General features: G+C 42.4%; 1 protein-coding gene across 1 annotated transcript in view; it reads right to left on the reverse strand.

Annotated features, from left to right (window-relative positions):
* Nucleotides 1–21,900, reverse strand: part of LOC123483290 (protein kinase C alpha type-like) — a 201,436-nt gene that overhangs the window by 117,880 nt on the left and 61,656 nt on the right. Inside the window, exon 3 of the mRNA XM_045212955.1 lies at nt 1,173–1,255. Coding sequence (XP_045068890.1) covers nt 1,173–1,255 — 83 coding nt within the window. The remainder of the gene's footprint in view (nt 1–1,172; nt 1,256–21,900) is intronic.

Here is a 21,900-nt window from a genome sequence, read left to right on the forward strand (position 1 = left end):
TCACACCTAATGTGCTGGGAGGACACACTCCCACAGAGGAAAGTACTAGGAGTCACTCTTCATCCATTGCTATGGAGATCCAAGGACGATTTATTCAGCAGAGATTTATGCACTAAATAATTAAACACAGATGCTGAAAGTGAAATGTAATATGACGCTGGTGTGGGTTGTCATTTAGTTAGACTACTGGGGCATGTCAAAAGGTCTTAATCATGGGGGATCTCCCCATGTCCCAGCTCGTAACAGCGAGTGAATGACTGCAGACTTCTGAGTGGCTGATAGTGATTGTAAACAACTTTTGTGCCTCCTGCTTTGGAGTGGACCTGGAAGTGTCCTCGAGTGACATACGGACTGGGACAAAGTGACCCTTCAGAAGATAAAATGAGGTAAAATGAGGCATACTGAGGTAAAACGAGGTAAGCTGGCCATCAGCTGGTATGATTCATCCAGAGAGCCCTGTCCTGGACACACTGTTCATTATCCGACCTCCTGCGAGAGTGAGAGATTAAAGCAGACGTGTCCAAAGTCACTGAACTAGAAGTGACCGGTTGCATTCATTAGGCCTCAAATTGAGAAAAAAACGCACTAAAACAGAGAGGGACCAGGTGGTCATTTTTGTTTTCAAAATGCACCGTTTCAAATGGAAAGTTGTTGTAATGTGTTTGAAAGTAGAGTACAGAGCCAACTCCTTTATGATACCAAACCAAAGAACTCTGCAGAAATTAAATTCCTACAACTTCAAGCCAAAAAGACTAGCCTGACTGGCCTCCCAATACACAGAGCAAGGTGATGTATGATACTACAGCTCTGGGCCTCCACATACAATGATCCCCTGTCAGACAAGGAGCAGACTCATTCTTCTTCCTTAATGCTCAGCCCTGGTCATCGAGACAAGGACGTATGGTCTGTCCTGCAAGGCTGTCACTTTGAGAGTAACCATATACTTAGCCTGCGTCCCTAATGGCACCCTATACCAATATAGCTATACACTATATGGTAATAGGGTGCCAATTGGGATGCAGTCTTAGAAGAGATGTGCCTTGGCGGTGCCCCCTTTCACTAGGGGTGCCTTTTGGCAGGGGTACAGTGACAGAAGCTTAGAGACCCTAAGAGTGGAGAGGCTGTGAGAACATGAGCGGTAGAGGGGTAGAGGGTGGGGTACGACTACTTACGTCTGTGTCGGGACCCTTATCCGCCCCGGGGCAGGAGAACGTGACAAACTCATGGCACCTCTTGTGGACCACGAAACAGCAAACTGCAGAGGGAGAGAGAGAGAGAGATGAAGAGAGAGTGAGTCAACTTGATTTGTTTTACTGTATCATAGCTTTGGCAGATCTAAATTAGCCTGAAGTCTTGCAAGACATCCACCAGACACCACTAAGAGCAGAGGGGGAAAAAACGATGTCTGGCTAATCATCTCTCCAGATGGCTTGTACAGCCTACGGCAGCCAAAGTACTGTACTGTATCGCTAACTCTTCACTGTCTCGTAGGCCTTACGGGCGCACACAAACACACACAACGGCACGACACAGAGCTCTGCATTCTCACAGCCTCATTGAGTACACCCAGTGTGTGGCTACACTAGCACCACATTGGAAACAGAGCTGAGCTCAGACACTGGGGGATAATAGTGGTGGTGGAGCTGAGTGTATTGGCTGCTTGAATAATAGATAGTCTCTGATGGCTCTGTCTTTTAGCATGACTACAGGTTGCTGTCTGTGCCTATAGAGCTCTCAGAATTGTAGCTACACCTTTTGTCTCCGTCTATCTCTTTCCTTCTCTCCGAACTATAGTATACTGAACAAAAATATAAACGCAACATGTAAAGTGTTGGTCCCATGTTTCATGAGCTGAAATAAAAGATCCCAGACATTTTCCATTTGTACAAAACGCTTATTTCTCTCAAATTTTGTACACAAATTTGTTTACATCCCTGTTAGTGAGCATGTCTCCTTTGCCAAGATAATCCATCCACCTGGCGTGTGGCATATTAAGAAACTGATTAAACAGCATGATCATTACACAGGGGACAATAAAAGGCCACTCTAAAATGTGCAGTTTTATCACACAACACAACACCAAAGATGTCTCAAGTTTTGAGGGAGCATGTAATTGGCATGCTGACTGCAGGAATGTACACCAAAGCTGTTGCCAGAGAATCTAATGTTAATTTCTCTACCATAAGCCACCTCCAACGTCATTTTAGAGAATTTGGTAGTACGTCCAACCGGCCTCACAACCACAGATCACGTGTAACCACGCCAGCCCTGGACCTCCACATCCGGCTTCTTCACCTGTGGGATCGTCTGAGACCAGCCGCCCGGACAGCTGATGAAACTGAGGAGTATGTCTGTCTGTAATAAATCCCTTTTGTTGGGAAAAACTAATTCTGATTGGCTGAGTCTGGCTCCCCAGTGGGTGGGCCTATGCCCTCACAGGCCCACCCATGGCTGCGCCTCTGGCCAGTCATGTGAAATTATTTCCTTATATAATAATAATAATAATATGCCATTTAGCAGACGCTTTTATCCAAAGCGACTTACAGTCATGCGTGCATACATTTTTGTGTATGGGTGGTCCCGGGGATCGAACCCACTACCTTGGCGTTACAAGCGCCGTGCTCTACCAGCTGAGCTACAGATTAACTGTAACTCAGTAAAATCGTTGAAATTGTTGCATGTTGCGTTTATACTTTTGTTCAGTATATATATATATATATATCTCTAAATATCTCTATATCACCGGCTCTCACACGCCGAGCCAAACTCAATTGCCCTCTGTGTTGTTAACACTATACTAAATGACGTCACTGTCAATAGCATTGATGTTCAGAGATGCACCGCAGTTAACAGCTACCACTGGTAATTGTTACCCCTTTGACCTTTTCATAACCCAATTACTCAAAATCAACGTGTAGGCTACATTATAGTAGCAAATAGTGAGAGGGTGGGTGGGTGGGTGGGTGGGTAACAATGTACTAAAGAGGTTTTTTACACCATCATCACAGTTTCTGTAGTAGCAACTTTCACCAACTTCTAAGTAGAAGGGTGCAATGTGCCCACTCAAAGATAGGCTTATTTTAGCTTTCCAACAAAACCAGCCTAGCGGAGTATCGGCTGGGCCTACATTCATTCAGGAATCTGATCTGGCTGAAACAAAGTAAGCATCAAGGCCAATATCTCATATTCACATCAACATTAATGATGGCCAAATCAATATCAACAACTCCCGCCTCGTCCCATCTCACCACCTCCCACCCCTGAGATACTGGCCTGTCCAGACCAGTCAATACCCCTGCGAGACCACAACCCATAACTCATATTACCACTGCCACCCACATGAAAGCCGTCACGCCGTAAACCCAAATGATTAATAACTAACTGCCCTAAGTCTGCAGTATAGCCGGCAAATGGTCTGAAGCATCCATTTACCCCCTGATAGATCATTACGGAACGCCACAGAGTGTTATAAGCGAGTAAACAGTGAGTATGGTCACTACAAACCAACGTACAATAAAATGATCGCTCCAATTCTATCCCCTATTCACAATTATTTGGTTTCTGAATCACGTCACATAATGATATACAGTAGATAGACCATTTTCATTTGCGTGGCACAGCTTGCTGTGAGGCCGAGAAGGAAGACAGTCAATTTTCCTTGCAGGGAAGGATGAGTACACTGTCAGGCCCCAGCAGTCAGAGATATACAGCATTCTATCATCTCTGATAGATGCGGAGGAAGAGGTGAACTAGGGTCTCTCTGCGGCATTAGAAACGTCCACAGTAATGAGACACATCAGTCAGGCTAAGGTATCGCAGCAGTTCAGGCGACGTCTATTATGTTTCGGTACTCCCAAACTGCTCTGACAAGTGCCTTTATTTGATGTATTTTTAGGACCACTTTAGTGGAACCTGCTGCTCCAGAAGAAATTGGTTCATTCCAAACAATAGGAAACATTGCTGTTCAGCTAAGATGGCAAAAAAGCACATGACCAAACCTATAACCTGCCCTGAAGTGATTGTTTCTTTATGAGAGTTTCTGGAAGGGGCCCCTTTCCTCGCAAGTGGTTGAAAGAGAGAGGTCAAAGGGCAGAAGGCTGAAGATGGAAGAGGTTACGGCTGTGTCTCCATGGATACAGGCCCTTGTGTCCTCAATAGAGGGGCTATCTCCCGGTGAAACTAGACCCACTGTTCTCCTACAGGCCGAAAGGAGCACTTAGGTCTCATTAGGGGCCTAAAAAACAGACAAGCCTTAATGCAACTGCACTGTTGCCATAGGTTAATGTGATCCATTTTGTAGACTTGTAAATACAGGGGGACTGTATTGAGTGATGATTAAAAGCTAATTGCATGACCTTATTAAATCAGGGTTTCACGGTTCTGTGAGATTGGCTGAGCGGAGCATGCAATGGCTGTACTTGGATCAGTGAAAATCTCAATGGCTGTGAATGACTACACAGTTCCTGGATCAGGAGCAATGTGGACAAAGTGGTGGATTTGCAGGACTACACTTGGATCCGAACAAGAAGTACAGTTAAAGGGATAGTTCACCCAAATGACAAAATTATACATTAGTTTCCTTACCCTGTAAGCAGTATATGGACAAGGTATGCAGCAATCCATGCTTTGGGTTTATTTCCCTGGCACTGTTTCCAAATGCTAACATTTTAGCATTTGTGTCAAAAATCCCATCCAAGTCCTGGCACTGTTTCCAAATGCTAACGTTTTAGCATTTGTGGCACAAATCCCATCCAAGTCCTGGTACCGGTATTAGCATGTTTTGCGCAATATGTCCAAAGCATGGTTGTGAAGATCAACAAAGTCACTTATAGATGATTTGAACATGATGTGCGAAAAATGCTTATATCTGTACTGTGACTTGAATGGGATTTGTGCCACAAAGTGAGCATTTGGAAACAGTGCCAGGGAAACTAAACCAAAGTGTGGATTGCTGTCAAACCTTGTCCATAGACTGCTTACCGGGTTAGGAATCCAATATGTATTTTTTGTATTTTGGGTGAACTATCCCTTTAACAACAGTAGACTGATCACTTCTAGGCTGTATCTGGATCAGAAATAACGGACTCAAGAAGATAGCAAGACTTTGTAATACTTGGTGAGGTTTCATAAGGATTTGCTTTCTCAGGGAGAAGGAGAAGTAAGTGAGCCGGTGAAAACGGCATTAGAGCAGTAGAGAGAGAAAATGTAAATTTGACTTTTAATGAAGGGTCTCACTGTGATCTCCGTATTTCACTCTGAGGGCACCATGAATTATGGAGGGGCCACAATCTAATGTGGATTTTACAAGAAATACTTATTACATCTTCAAATAATCCTCCAGCAGCAGAACACGGGATTCTTTCTCTACCTGACTTTTTAACTTAATGATAATGTCTCTTTCCCTGCCTTCGACCCTGAATCCAATCAAACCATGCCCATGCTAATGTTATGGCGAATGGCTGCAATTCAAAGACATTCGTTTCTGTCATTCAGTGCTGTGGAATGAGAATTGAGATGGAGTCGGGAATGGAAATGTGTTCGGGATCTGGAATAAGTGATCGAGGTATGTAGACATCAGCGCATTGACTTGATTGTGAAGTATGTGTAAGAATAAAACGATTGCGGGGGCGAGGGTTTTAGCATCGACCTTTGGCAAGCAAGGCATCCCATTGCTGGCTCTCACAACAGGCTGTTCAACGTCACTTCGGCTTAGTCACTCCACTGTTTCTTTTAGAGCAAAGCAACCACAGGCACACACTTACCGTCTTTTGCTAAAGAATAGTGTGATGACTGTGAAACTCGTTAAAAGGATCATGAACTGTTTAGAACAGTTAGCCGTGTATGAGAACCATGAAAAGATGGGTTTGTTGAAAACTGGCGACACAAGGCAGCATGTTTTTTTTTGTCTATGTACTTTTAATTAGAACAGTGGGTGAGCTTGACTTTAGCAAGCGTAATTGCAATAACTATATTAATTTACAATAGCCACCCTTTAAGTTGCACAAAAGTGCTGGTTCTAATGGTGAGGTGAACCTCTAAATACAAGTCTACTGAACTCTAGCTGAAGGCCTTATAGTCACTTCTGTGTGTCTCAGTGTCTCTCGGTTATAGTGTGAAGTGCTCTTGAGAGGCGAACAGGAGAAGTGTTTAAGAGCAGAGCGCCATGCCTCTAACCCAACTGTGTCAGGTCTTGCATGTCACACCAAAAGAGACTGAGGAGAAGTCAAGGGTAGGGGAGTAGGACAGTCAGTCACCACACCAGGGAGAGAGGGAGTCTGGAGACAACCTCCAATCGATGTGGCAGTGAATCAACCTCGACCCAGACATGGATAGTCAAAGGGTGGGTGGAGGAGACAGGAGATAGGAGGGAAGTGACATTGGTAGAATGCTCCATCATCATAAACCAACCCTAGAGGCCATAAATAAGGAAACTACCAAAACGCTGAAACACTAGGCACAATAATGCAGAGTACTCAGCTAAATGGGACCTAATAATCGTTCTTCAAATCATAAAGTAATTCTAAGAGATCCAAATTATGGCCTCAAGTGCCTATAATCTGTAATAAATAGCATTGCAATATGGCGAAACCACGACCGTTAAGACAATGATGACGACAATTATGATCACCATAGCAATGATAATGATGACGATACAAATGATGATGGTGATAATAATAATGATGATGATGAAAGTGATGATAATAATGATGGGAATAATGATGATGATGATGATGATGATGATGGGAATAATAATAATAATGATGATGATGAAAGTGATGATAATAATGATGGGAATAATAATAATGATGATGATGATGATGATGATGAAAGTTGTCAGCGGTCAGGTTATAATAATATCATAAACCCACAGATCCATAAGTGGAAGGGGTGACAATACTTCCCTAAATCTGCTCCTCTCTGATATAATATAAACCATGGCCTGAGTGGATGACAGAAGGAGGAACCATCCATCACGTTAAGTAACGTTGTGGAGGATGTATAAAACTGGAGAAATGAATGAATTCAGACATTATTGTGTTGTGTGATTTATTCCAACTCACGCCTGGCTAACTCAAATATGTATATTTTAATGGGAAATAAAAATGGACTGATGTGGAGAAGAAGCAATAGGTTATAGATTTGGCTTGGCCATCTCAGTGTTTTTAATAGTATAGATTAATTAATAAATGTCTATTATCCACATAAATCTGTGTGATCGGTGCCTTCAGATCATACTTAATGGTCCAATGCAGCCGTTTTCTATCTCTATATCAAATAATTTCTGGGTAACATTAAATACCTTACTGTGATTGTTTTCAAATAGTCAAAAATACATTTTCAGCTGTTGTTTTTCAAACAGCTCTTACACTAGAAGGGCATTATCATAATTTTCACAATTTCACAGTATTATTCCAACCTCAGTGTGGAAATAAACCGAGCAAAAAAAGAAACGTCCTCTCACTGTAAACTGCGTTTATTTTCAGCAAACTTAACGTGTAAATATTTGTATGAACATAACAAGATTCCACAACTGAGACATAAACTGAACAAGTTCCACAGACATGTGACTAACAGGAATGGAACAATGTGTCCCTGAACAAAGGGGGGTGTGGCCACCAGCTGCATTAAGTACTGCAGTGCATCTCCTCCTCATGGACTGCACCAGATTTGCCAGTTCTTGCTGTGAGATGTTACCCCACTCTTCCACCAAGGCACCTGCAAGTTCCCGGACATTTCTGGGGGGAATGGCCCTAGCCCTCACCCTCCGATCCAACAGGTCCCAGACGTGCTCAATGGGATTGAGATAAGGCCTCTTCGCTGGCCATGGCAGAACACTGACATTCCTGTCTTGTAGGAAATCACGCACAGAACAAGCAGTATGGCTGGTGGCATTGTCATGCCAGGATGAGCCTGCAGGAAGGGTACTACATGAGGGAGGAGGATGTCTTCCCTGTAACGCACAGCGCTGAGATTGCCTGCAATGACAACATGCTCAGTCCGATGATGCTGTGACACACCGCCCCAGACCATGACGGACCCTCCACCTCCAAATCGATCCCGCTCCAGAGTACAGGCCTCGGTGTAACGCTCATTCCTTCGACGATAAACGCGAATCTGACCATCACCCCTGGTGAGACAAAACAGCGACACGTTAGTGAAGAGCACTTTTTGCCAGTCCTGTCTGGTCCAGCAACGGTGGGTTTGTGCCCATAGGCGACGTTGTTGCCGGTGATGTCTGGTGAGGACCTGCCTTACAACAGGCCTACAAGCCTTCAGTCCAGCCTCTCTCAGCCTATTGCAGACAGTCTGAACACTGATGGAGGGATTGTGCATTCCTGGTGTAACTCGGGCAGTTGTTGTTGCCATCTTGTACCTGTCCCACAGGTGTGATGTTCGGATGTACCGATCCTGTGCAGGTGTTGTTACACGTGGTCTGCCACTGCGAGGACGATCAGCTGTCCGTCCTGTCTCCCTGTAGCACTGTCTTAGGCGTCTCACAGTACGGATATTGCAATCTATTGCCCTGGCCATATCTGTAGTCCTCATGCCTCCTTGCAGCATGCCTAAGGCACGTTCACGCAGATGAGCAGGGACCCTGGGCATCTTTCTTTTGGTGTTTTTCAGAGTCAGTAGGAAAGGCCTCTTTAGTGTCCTAAGTTTTCATAACTGTGACCTTAATTGCCTACAGTCTGTAAGCTGTTAGCTTCTTAACGACCGTTCCACAGGTGCATGTTCATTAATTGTTTATGGTTCATTGAACAAGCATGGGAAACAGTGTTTAAACCCTTTACAATGAAGATCTGTGAAGTTATTTGGATCTTTACGAATTATCTTTGAAAGACAGGGTCCTGAAAAAGGGACGTTTCTTTTTTTTGCTGAGTTTATATATAATATATAAAACACAGGAAAATCACGTTTTTGCCTGCACTTGGCCTTTAATTCTCGATCAAGGTTGTAACAATGATTAATGTTGGATAGATACACAGTCGCCCTGTAACTATTTTCTGCATCAACACTCATAATGCACATCACTCTGTATGTTCAGCTTCTTATTGAAAACCTATAATTTACAGTGGCATGAAGTCATGAATTTCCAGTACATTTACATTTTAGTCATTTAGTTTATTTAGTCTTACATTCCAACATAATAAATCAATATAATTACATACTACCCCCCTTTATGGACCACAATAGGTACAGTTGAAGTCGGAAGTCTACATACACTTAGGTTGGAGTCATTAAAACTTGTTTTTCAACCACTCCACAAATTTCATGTTATCAAACTATAGTTTTGGCAAGTCGGTTAGGACATCTACTTTGTGCATGACTCATGTAATTTTTCCAACAATTGTTTACAGACAGATAATTTCACATATACAGTGGGGAAAAAAAGTATTTAGTCAGCCACCAATTGTGCAAGTTCTCCCACTTAAAAAGATGAGAGAGGCCTGTAATTTTCATCGTAGGTACACGTCAACTATGACAGACAAATTGAGAATTTTTTTTCCAGGAAATCACATTGTAGGATTTTTAATGAATTTATTTGCAAATTATGGTGGAAAATAAGTATTTGGTCACCTACAAACAAGCAAGATTTCTGGCTCTCACAGACCTGTAACTTCTTCTTTAAGAGGCTCCTCTGTCCTCCACTCGTTACCTGTATTAATGGCACCTGTTTGAACTTGTTATCAGTATAAAAGACACCTGTCCACAACCTCAAACAGTCACACTCCAAACTCCACTATGGCCAAGACCAAAGAGCTGTCAAAGGACTCCAGAAACAAAATTGTAGACCTGCACCAGGCTGGGAAGACTGAATCTTCAATAGGTAAGCAGCTTGGTTTGAAGAAATCAACTGTGGGAGCAATTATTAGGAAATGGAAGACATACAAGACTACTGATAATCTCCCTCGATCTGGGGCTCCACGCAAGATCTCACCCCGTGGGGTCAAAATGATCACAAGAACGGTGAGCAAAAATCCCAGAACCACACGGGGGGACCTAGTGAATGACCTGCAGAGAGCTGGGACCAAAGTAACAAAGCCTACCATCAGTAACACACTACGCCGCCAGGGACTCAAATCCTGCAGTGCCAGACGTGTCCCCCTGCTTAAGCCAGTACATGTCCAGGCCCGTCTGAAGTTTGCTAGAGTGCATTTGGATGATCCAGAAGAGGATTGGGAGAATGTCATATGGTCAGATGAAACCAAAATAGAACTTTTTGGTAAAAACTCAACTCGTTGTGTTTGGAGGACAAAGAATGCTGAGTTGCATCCAAAGAACACCATACCTACTGTGAAGCATGGGGGTGGAAACATCATGCTTTGGGGCTGTTTTTCTGCAAAGGGACCAGGACGACTGATCTGTGTAAAAGAAAGAATGAATGGGGCCATGTATCGTGAGATTTAGAGTGAAAACCTCCTTCCATCAGCAAGGGCATTGAATATGAAATGTGGCTGGGTCTTTCAGCATGACAATGATCCCAAACACACCGCCCGGGCAACGAAGGAGTGGCTTCGTAAGAAGCATTTCAAGGTCCTGGAGTGGCCTAGCCAGTCTCCAGATCTCAACCCCATAGACAATCTTTAGAGGGAGTTGAAAGTCTGTGTTGCCCAGCGACAGCCCCAAAACATCACTGCTCTAGAGGAGATCTGCATGGAGGAATGGGCCAAAATACCAGCAACAGTGTGTGAAAACCTTGTGAAGACTTACAGAAAACGTTTGACCTGTGTCATTGCCAACAAAGGGTATATAACAAAGTATTGAGAAACTTTTGTTATTGACCAAATACTTATTTTCCACCATAATTTGCAAATAAATTCATTAAAAATCCTACAATGTGATTTTCTGGATTTTTCCCCTCATTTTGTCTGTCATAGTTGACGTGTACCTATGATGAAAAGTACAGGCCTCTCTCATCTTTTTAAGTGGGAGAACTTGCACAATTGGTGGCTGACTAAATACTTTTTTTCCCCACTGTAATTCACTGTATCACAATTCCAGTGGGTCAGAAGTTTACATACACTAAGTTGACTGTGCCTTTAAACAGCTTGGAAAATTCCAGAAAATGATGTCATGGCTTTTAGAAGCTTCTGATAGGCTAATTGACATAATTTGAGTCAATTGGAAGTGTATCTGTGGATGTATTTCAAGGCCTACCTTCAAACTCAGTGCCTCTTTGCTTGACATCATGGGAAAATCAAAAGAAATCAGCCAAGACCAAAAATTGTAGACATCCTTGGGAGCAATTTCCAAACGCCTGAAGGTACCATGTTCATCTGTACAAACAATAGTACGCAAGTATAAACACCATGGGACCACGCAGCCGTCATACCGCTCAGGAAGGAGACGCGTTCTGTCTCCTAGAGATGAACGTACTTTGGTGCGTAAAGTGCAAATCAATCCCAGAACAACAGCAAAGGACCTTGTGAAGATGCTGGAGGAAACAGGTACAAAAGTATCTATATCCACAGTAAAACGAGTCCTATATCGACATAACCTGAAAGGCCGTTCAGCAAGGAAGAAGCCACTGCTCCAAAACCGCCATAAAAAAGCCAGACTACGGTTTGCAACTGCACATGGGGACAAAGATTGTACTTTTTGGAGAAATGTCCTCTGGTCTGATGAAACAAAAATAGAACTGTTTGGCCATAATGACCATCGTTATGTTTGGAGGAAAAAGGGGGTGCTTGCAAGCAGAAGAACACCATCCCAACCATGAAGCACGGGGGTGGCAGCATCATGCTGAGGGGGTGCTTTGCTGCAGGAGGGACTGGTGCACTTCACAAAATAGATGGCATCATGAGGAAGGAAAATTATGTGGATATATTGAAGCAACATCTCAAGACATCAGTCAGGAAGTTAAAGCTTGGTCGCAAATGGGTCTTTCAAATGGACAATGATCCCAAGCATATTTCCAAAGTTGTGGCAAAATGGCTTAAGGACAACAAAGTCAAGGTATTGGAGTGGCCATCACAAAGCCCTGACCTCAATCCTATAGAACATTTGTGGGCAGAACTGAAAAAGTGTGTGCGAGCAAGGAGGCCTACAAACCTGACTCAGTTACACCAGCTCTGTCAGGAGGAATTGGCCAAAATTCACCCAACTTATTGTGGGAAGCTTGTGGAAGGCTACCGAAATGTTTGACCCAAGTTAAACAATTTAAAGGCAATGTTACCAAATACTAATTGAGTGTATGTAAACTTCTGACCCACTGGGAATGTGATGAAAGAAATAAAAGCTGAAAGAAATCACTCTACTATTATTCTGATATTTCACATTCTTAAAATAAAGTGGTGATCCTAACTGACCTAAAACAGGGAATTTTTACTAGGTTTAAATGTCAGGAATTGTGAAAAACTGAGTTTAAATGTATTTGGCTAAGGTGTATGTAAACTTCCGACTTCAACTGTATTTAATCAGAAATCTCCCCAAAATAGATTTCTCAGTAGCTTGTTTGATAGGTAATTACAATAAAACAATAAAGCCCTCTATCTTCATATGCTATAAAACCCTCTGGCGTTTGGGTCATAAAGCTGAAATATTAGGTCTGTCAGAGCATAGCATAGTTTCAGTGACTTTTACAACCCAACACTACTGCTGCTTACCCTTAACTATGCATCATATAACATGGCCAGCAGTCATAACCATTCATGGCAGGTTACGCCTGGTTATGGCATACTATATAACTCCATTGTCGTGATGTGTTAGAGTGGGCTTGACTATAATATTCTTTATGTGATCAAGCACTGACTGATGTGAATGTGTTTACATGTGTCATGTCATTCAGTGTGAAAGCCATGAATGGGGTTCAGACTTGTTATGTCAGGTTTATGATGTCATGTCATTACTCATTCAGAGACGTAAGGGTTCCTGCAGTGTTAACCAGCTAGCTTACTGTATGATGCTCTGTTTGCACCCACTTTGAATGGATTTAGATTTGCCATGTCAGGTTTATGTCATGTCATTACTCATTCAGATGTACAGTAAGGGCTCCTAATTCCAGCTCAGTGTTTACCAACTAGCTTCCTATACTGTATGATGCTCTACGTCTCCACCCACTGTACTGCAAAATCTGGGTCGTGTTCATTATGGCAAACAGTTGCATTATGTTTATAAAGGTCTCTTATTGGACTAGTTCAGATAGTAACTCAACGTTTCACTCCGTTTCATACCGTTTTCTTCTGTTTTGTGCCTACTGAACATGGCCCTGGTGGAGGTTAGTAGGGTGGAAACTGTGATTCATCTCAGAGCAGCTTAGCTTAAATTCACTGGAGTCTCAGCCGGGGCTAGCAGAGGTTTCATGAGGGAAATGGAGGAAGGAACTACTCAATTTTTCCTCTAAATGTAATTCCCCTTATCGGAGGCTTGTAAGTCTTCTGCTCAGGGGAATTCCTCAGTGCAGGGTGGTGAGTAGAGAAGAGAGGGAGGAAATGAGTTTAATCTGATTCCAAGGGAGGCTTTAGGAGGCTTGAGTAGAGGTTTAGTCACACTTGGGTGATCTGGGCCAAGAAAGACAAGAGAGACAAACGGACACACTCACATCCACAGCTGTGTCACCGTAGGGTTCATTTCTGTTCTGTAATTGGACCACACACATAACAGACAGTTAACCCTTTACACTTGTGGGAATTGGCCTATATGGATAGGGCTAAATTGAAATGTTTCTTACAGAAGTAATATGAAAAGCATATGCATAACCATGGTAGCAATTGAAAGGGAACAGTTGGGAGATAACGGGAAACATTATTAGATCAAGGTGAGTACACAACAGTTCACCTGACACAAGACTGAATCCAAACATTACACTGTTGATTGTATGTGCATTTTACATTTACTGTACTTTTCGCCGCATTTGTTGATAACGAAATCAGAAAATATTCTGGATACATTCAGCAACATGATAAGACTATTCCTGGAAAATATGGGGTAGGTGCAACATAAGACCAACAAATTAAGTGTGCACAGTTTTAAGCAATTTCAAAGAAGAGTCATCAACTTGAAGGTACTTTTTTGAGCTCTCCTAGCTGTGCCGTTGAAGAACTAGAGCAAGCACACTAAGTTGTTTTGTTTGGAACACAACTCTGCATCCTCGCCATCACACAATTACTGTTGTTGTTTATGCAATCCAAAAACGTTCCATTATAAATTGCAATCTGGATCAGGTGAGCGTGATTTGAAAGCTTGTTCTATTGCCAACATGACTAGCTAAGTTATAAAATATGATATTACAGTGTTCACAAGGCAATTAAGAGAAACTGATCGTAATTTTGGTGTCATGAGTTCATTCAGGTGTGTGTGCCGTGGCAAAGTTTCTTCACAATAAACAAACATAGGCTCATTCTGTTCAGAACAACCCAAGGTATGACGCCATGTCATCTTGTAACTGTACATCAAACATAGTGATCATAAACATTGACACTGTATGTGACATGAGTTTTATGATTTGGAAATGTGAAGTGCACATTTGGACTACCCACGTGCATACTGTACACACACACAAACACTACAAGTGCTGTTGAAACACGGTTGTTTGAGTTTCTTTATAAGTTAACAGCATATACCACATTATTGCTAGTTGAGTACAGTTCAAAACATTGCCCTGTTTGGAAGGCTCTGTCCTGTACAGCCAGTGTCTACTGCCTTGAAAAGACCAAGCCAAGGGGAGAGAGGGCGGGGCACCCTCATGCAAAGAAGGGGTAATCTGTTTCCAAGGGAACAAGCACAGTAAGGGCAGTAATGACATAATCATAAGAAATTAAAGAGACCATCTCACAGCTCCATCAGTAGCCTAGGGTGGAAGGGTAAGAACAGAGGTGTGTGTGTGTGTGCGCGTCCGTGTGTGTGTGTGTGTGTGTGCGCGTCCGTGTGTGTGTGTGTGTGTGTGTGTGTGTCAGGCATGTAAGTGATGATTGCCCTCCGCTGTCATCAGTGTTCTCTCTTCACAAAGAGGAGACATGGACCTCCTGTTGCACAACACTCTCTAGATATTATAGAGCCCATGGTCACGATGACAGCCAGGTACAACAGTGGTGCAGGGAAGGGATTTTCACTTGACAGGGAACACGACTCAGTCTTTTCAAAAGATGAAGGACACTCCACTCAATACACACATTTGAACTTAAAGGAAGACATCATTTTGAGAATTGAGACCATCTCTTGAACACCCTTTCTGCATTGCACTGGTCCTTTGCGGTCATCATCTCTATAACCAATAGTTCCTCAGTCAAGGAGACCTAATGACTTTAGCTGATATCCTTTTTGTTCCAATCATCATCAGCAACAAGGCAGCCAAACCTCCATTCTGATCCAGAGCTTGTAAGATGTGTAACGGAAGTCCCACAATGTATACACTCTTCCTGGTCAGCCTTAGCTTTGGTTCTGTTGTTGTTTTCTGAGAGAAGTTGTTTGAGTGTAGGTTCTGTATTCAAAGTGCCAATTACCTTCTATTGGCTAAAGCCCCGCGGTATTTAACAGATGATTAGGGGTCTTACAGGCTTGGCACACAATGGAAGTTTGCGGAGCGCAGACGACACCGGTTATAATCGGACCCCTATGGAGAACAGACAGAGGTCTACAGGCTTGACCTATAATGGAGGTGTCTGGAATGGTGTCAACACGTTGTTATTGGCTCTCAAAAGAGGACCCTCACAGAATGGAGGTTGGCGGGAAACACAGTTGACACTCTTTACAATGGCCACTTACGGAAGGCGATCGGAGGCATGACACAGAATTTTGCATGACACAGAATGGAGGTTGACCGGAACTCATTCGACACTCTACTGTCCATATGGCTTGACACAGAATGGAGGTCACCGGTAGGCAGTCGCTGCTCGTTACACAATGATCACTTATTGGGGACGGAAACTGTAGGAAGGAACACTGGCAGGGGGCACTTGGAGGAGGCAGGCCAGAGGCATTAATCATCTGCCAATTCAAATGGAGAAAAAAAGGCGTCAAAGGCCAAGGTAACAATAATGCCAAGGTAACAATGGCGTCAAGGGGAGAAGCTGAACCAGGTTTATATCCGGCTATTATGAGATCCATTAGTCATTGATAATTATGTGAGACTGGGTCACTTGGAAAGCGTTAGAGTGGCCTTCCAAAAGGGCTCCGATGTAACTCTTCATGGTACAGTCACCACATGTTTATGATGTAGCAAAGATACCAAGGCTTCGTTTCACATCAACAGGTATAGAGCCACTGAGCCAATGGAATACACTCATAAAAATCTTTGAATAGGAACATGGCCTCGGTTCATTTTTTGATTTTCTTTTTTCCAGATGGTATAGCTGTGTGATACTATCTAACCATTGACTATCCCTTGGATTATAATTCAATTATGCAACAAATAATGTATTTCACAGGTAATGCCACTCACAGTGTTGCTGTTGGAATAGAGGAATAGGAGGAAGATTCATTTCCCCAGGCAATTATTCAGGAGTATTTTAATTCATTATCTGTTATTGATTGCACCAAGCCAACCTGAATGACATGGTGGTTTGCAACCTGATTGGTTTTTGAGTGTGTTTGAATTTGTGAATTGTTTATTAGGATCCCCATTAGCTAACGCCGTAATGTTAGCTAATCTTCCTGGGGTCCAACACCAATGAATAAGACATTACAAACAATTACATATTAAGACTTTAAAAACATTTAACAAGTAGACAATACAGACAATTAAAACATCTGAGAGGTAACACATTTAACATTCAGTTGATGCTTCCTGTTTCCTGTCCAGTCATATGGTCTATCGCATTAGATGTTTTTAAAAACATTTCTTGAAGGTGGATGTACTTTTTGCCTGAGAAATATGGATTGGTAAAGAGTTCCATTCAGCTATGGCTCTATATAAAACGGTAGATTTAAGGCGATTTGTCCTTGGCTTGGGTTGTCTGAGATGCCCTGAATTGACCTGTCTGGTTTGGTGGTTATGCGTGTTGCTAGTATGTACTAACTGGTCTGGAAAATATTGTGGTTTTTTGAAAGATATAACATTCCTAGAGAAAATCTGAAGACTGGATAGTAACTTGTTTTCAACCTGAAGCCATGAGAGATTCTGATGCATTTGGATAATATTCAGAAAGATAGAGCAATGAAGATCTAATCGATTTGGTGCTTTTTTAGATCTTTCTTTGCTGCAGATGACCATATAACTGGACAGTACTCTAGGTGTGATAGGACCAGGGATTAAATCACCTGATTCAGAGTGCTAGATGTTACATACTCTGAACAATTCAGCATTCTATTCATCAACAAATTCAATTGGGGATCATCAGCAAGCATATACCTTGAACCAAATACAATACATATCGTTTTAGAAATGTTCAACAGCAATTTGTTCATATCAACCCACTCAGACACCATTCTTAGTTCACTACTCAGTACATCTGTTAGCTCATTACATTCTGATGCTGCGCTATACATTGTAGAGCATACATTATCACTCTTGCTTTGTTCATTACTGAAGGTAAATCATTAGTAAAGATAGAGTAGAGAAGTGGGCCAAGACAGCTTTTGAAGACGTCAGACACTGTTTTGAAATACATGATTAAACAGCAAACGGATTTGTTAGATTATTCCACAGATCCTTTCTACTGACTCTGAAAAACACCAAAATAAAGATGCCCAGGGTCTGCGTGATTTCCTACAAGACAGGAATGTCAGTGTTCTACCATGGCCAGCGAAGAGCCTGGATCTCTATCCCATTGAGCACGTCTGGGACCTGTTGGATCGGAGGGTGAGGGCTAGGGCCATTCCCCCCAGAAATGTCCGGGAACTTGCAGGTGCCTTGGTGGAAGAGTGGGGTAACATCTCACAGCAAGAACTGGCAAATCTGGTGCAGTCCATGAGGAGGAGATGCACTGCAGTACTTAATGCAGCTGGTGGCCACACCAGATACTGACTGTTACTTTTCATTTTGACCCCCCCTTTGTTCAGGGACACATTATTCCATTTCTGTTAGTCACGTCTGTGGAACTTGTTCAGTTTATATCTCAGTTGTTGAATCTTGTTATGTTCATACAAATATTTACACATGTTAAGTTTGCTTAAAATAAACACAGTTGACAGTGAGAGGACGTTTCTTTTTTTGCTGAGTTTATATATAAAACAATATATACAGTGGGGGAAAAAAGTATTTAGTCAGCCACCAATTGTGCAAGTTCTCCCACTTAAAAAGATGAGAGAGGCCTGTAGTTTTCATCATAGGTACACGTCAACTATGACAGACAAAATGAGAATTTTTTTCCCAGAAAATCACATTGTAGGATTTTTAATGAATTTATTTGCAAATTATGGTGGAAAATAAGTATTTGGTCAATAACAAAAGTTTCTCAATACTTTGTTATATACCCTTTGTTGGCAATGACACAGGTCAAATGTTTTCTGTAAGTCTTCACAAGGTTTTCACACACTGTTGCTGGTATTTTGGCCCATTCCTCCATGCAGATCTCCTCTAGAGCAGTGATGTTTTGGGGCTGTCGCTGGGCAACACGGACTTTCAACTCCCTCCAAAGATTTTCTATGGGGTTGAGATCTGGAGACTGGCAAGGCCACTCCAGGACCTTGAAATGCTTCTTACGAAGCCACTCCTTCGTTGCCCGGGCGGTGTGTTTGGGATCATTGTCATGCTGAAAGACCCAGCCACGTTTCATCTTCAATGCCCTTGCTGATGGAAGGAGGTTTTCACTCAAAATCTCACGATACATGGCCCCATTCATTCTTTCCTTTACGGATCAGTCGTCCTGGTCCCTTTGCAGAAAAACAGCCCCAAAGCATGATGTTTCCACCCCCATGCTTCACAGTAGGTATGGTGTTCTTTGGATGCAACTCAGCATTCTTTGTCCTCCAAACACGACGAGTTGAGTTTTTACCAAAAAGTTATATTTTGGTTTCATCTGACCATATGACATTCTCCCAATCCTCTTCTGGATCATCCAAATGCACTCTAGCAAACTTCAGACGGGCCTGGACATGTACTGGCTTAAGCAGGGGGACACGTCTTGCACTGCAGGATTTGAGTCCCTGGCGGCGTAGTGTGTTACTGATGGTAGGCTTTGTTACTTTGGTCCCAGCTCTCTGCAGGTCATTCACTAGGTCCCCCGTGTGGTTCTGAGATTTTTGCTCACCGTTCTTGTGATCATTTTGACCCCACGGGGTGAGATCTTGCGTGGAGCCCCAGATCGAGGGAGATTATCAGTGGTCTTGTAGGTCTTCCATTTCCTAATAATTGCTCCCGCAGTTGATTTCTTCAAACCAAGCTGCTTACCTATTGCATATTCAGTCTTCCCAGCCTGGTGCAGGTCTACAATTTTGTTTCTGGTGTCCTTTGACAGCTCTTTGGTCTTGGCCATAGTGGAGTTTGGAGTGTGACTGTTTGAGGTTGTGGACAGGTGTCTTTTATACTGATAACAAGTTCAAATAGGTGCCATTAATACAGGTAACGAGTGGAGGACAGAGGAGCCTCTTAAAGAAGAAGTTACAGGTCTGTGAGAGCCAGAAATCTTGCTTGTTTGTAGGTGACCAAATACTTATTTTCCACCATAATTTGCAAATAAATTCATAAAAAATCCTACAATGTGATTTTCTGGATTTTTTTTCCTCAATTTGTCTGTCATAGTTGACGTGTACCTATGATGAAAATTACAGGCCTCTCTCATCTTTTTAAGTGGGTGAACATGCACAATTGGTGGCTGACTAAATACTTTTTTCCCCCACTGTGTATACACACTACCAGACAAAAGTTTGGAGACACCTACTCATTCAAGGGTTTTTCTTTATTTCTACTATTTTTTACATTGTAGAATAATAGTGAAGACATCAAAACTATGAAATAAGATATTTGGAATCATGTAGTAACCAAAAAAGTGTTCAACAAATCGAAATATATGTTATATTTGAGATTCTTCAAATAGCCACCCTTTGCCTTGATGACAGCTTTGCACACTCATGGAATTATCTCAACCAGCTTCATGAGGTAGTCACCTGGAATGCATTTCAATTAACAGGTGTGCAATTTGTGGAATTTCTTTCCTTCTTAATGCGTTTGAGCCAATCAGTTGTGTTGACAAGGTAGGGGTGGTATACAGAAGATAGCCCTATTTGGTAAAATACCAAGTCCATATTATGGCAAGAACAGCTCAAATAAGCAAAGAGAAACGACAGTCCATCATTACTTTAAGACATGAAGGTCAGTCAACATGGAACATTTCAAGAACATTGAAAGTTTCTTCAAGTGCAGTCGCAAAAGCCATCAAGCGCTATGATGAAACTGGCTCTCATGAGGACCACCACAGGAATGGAAGACCCAGAGTTACCTCTGCTGCAGAGGATAAGTTCATTAGAGTTACCAGCCTCAGAAATTGCAGCCCAAATAAATGCTTCACAGAGTTCAAGTCACAGACACATCTCAACATCAACTGTTGCTGCAAAGAAACCACTACTAAAGGACACCAATAAGAAGAAGAGTCCTGCTTGGGCCAAGAAACACGAGCAATGGACATTAGACTGGTGGAAATGTGTCCTTTGCTCTGGAGTCCAAATTTGAGATTTTTGGTTCCAACCGCCATGTCTTTGTGAGACGCGGTGTGGGTGAACAGATTATCTCCGCATGTGTAGTTCCCACCGTAAAGCATGGAGGAGAAAGTGTTATGGTGTGGGGGTTCTTTGCTGGTGACACTGTCTGTGATTTATTTAGAATTCAAGGCACACTTAACCAGCATGGCATTCTGCAGCGATACGCCATCCCATCTGGTTTGGGCTTAGTGGGACTATCATTTGTTTTTCAACAGGACAATGACCCAAAACACCTCCAGGCTGTGTAAGAGCTATTTTACCAAGAAGGAGAGTGATGGAGTGTTGCATCAGATGACCTGGCCTCCACAATCCCCCGACCTAAACCTAATTGAGATGGTTTGGGATGAGTCAGACGGCAGAGTGAAGGAAAAGCAGCCAACAAGTGCTCAGCATATGTGGTAACTCCATCAAGATTGTTGGAAAAGCATTCCAGGTGGAGCTGGTTGAGAGAATGCCAAGAGTGTGCAAAGCTGTCATAAAGGCAAAGGGTGGCTATTTGAAGAATCTCAAATATAAAATATATTTTGATTTGTTTAACACTTTTTTGGTTAATACATGATTCCATATGTGTTATTTCATAGTTTTTATGTCTTCACTATTATTCTACAATGTAGAAAATAGTAAAAAATAAAAATGAGTAGGTGTGTCCAAACTTTTGACTGGTACGGTATATATATTATAATATCGTCTTTGTATCTCAAAATCATTGTAATGTGGTTAACCATAAAAATCTAAATGAAAATTATTCAAATCTAAAAGATAAAATTCAACGAGAGTGTCCTTAGATCATGGGAAAAGGACGCACTTGACTGTTGTACTTGAATCATTCCCACGGTGAATGGCTAGGCCCGCTACGCTATGAAACCACACACTATTGCTGAGACTTTGATATAACCGGCCGCAATTGATATAGTGAAAACAGTGTGGGGAGGCAGAAGCACAGAACCTCACATCAATACCTTTGTCAGATAACACTGTTAAATGAAGCATTTATGCTCTGACTGAATAACTAAAAAACTCCCCAGCTTATGCTCTCCAAATGGATGTTAGCTGTGAGGGCCCAGATGCCCATGCATTGACTTTTGTTCGCTATACATGTCGGGGGATGCTATTCACAAGGACATATTGTTCTGTCTCATGATTCCCAAGCATGAAACATCACAGGGGATGTTCAGTGTGCTGCGTGGCTATATTGACGAAAAACAGATTCCATGGGATCGAATGATGGGCTTTTGCACAGATGCGGCTCCATCTATGGCGGTACGGTGGGCAGGCCTCTGTACTCTAGTTATGAATGTGTCTCACTCTGCCATACGGACGCAT

The sequence above is a fragment of the Coregonus clupeaformis genome, unplaced genomic scaffold, assembly GCF_020615455.1.
Source record: "Coregonus clupeaformis isolate EN_2021a unplaced genomic scaffold, ASM2061545v1 scaf0066, whole genome shotgun sequence".
In the NCBI taxonomy this organism is placed as follows: domain Eukaryota; kingdom Metazoa; phylum Chordata; class Actinopteri; order Salmoniformes; family Salmonidae; genus Coregonus; species Coregonus clupeaformis.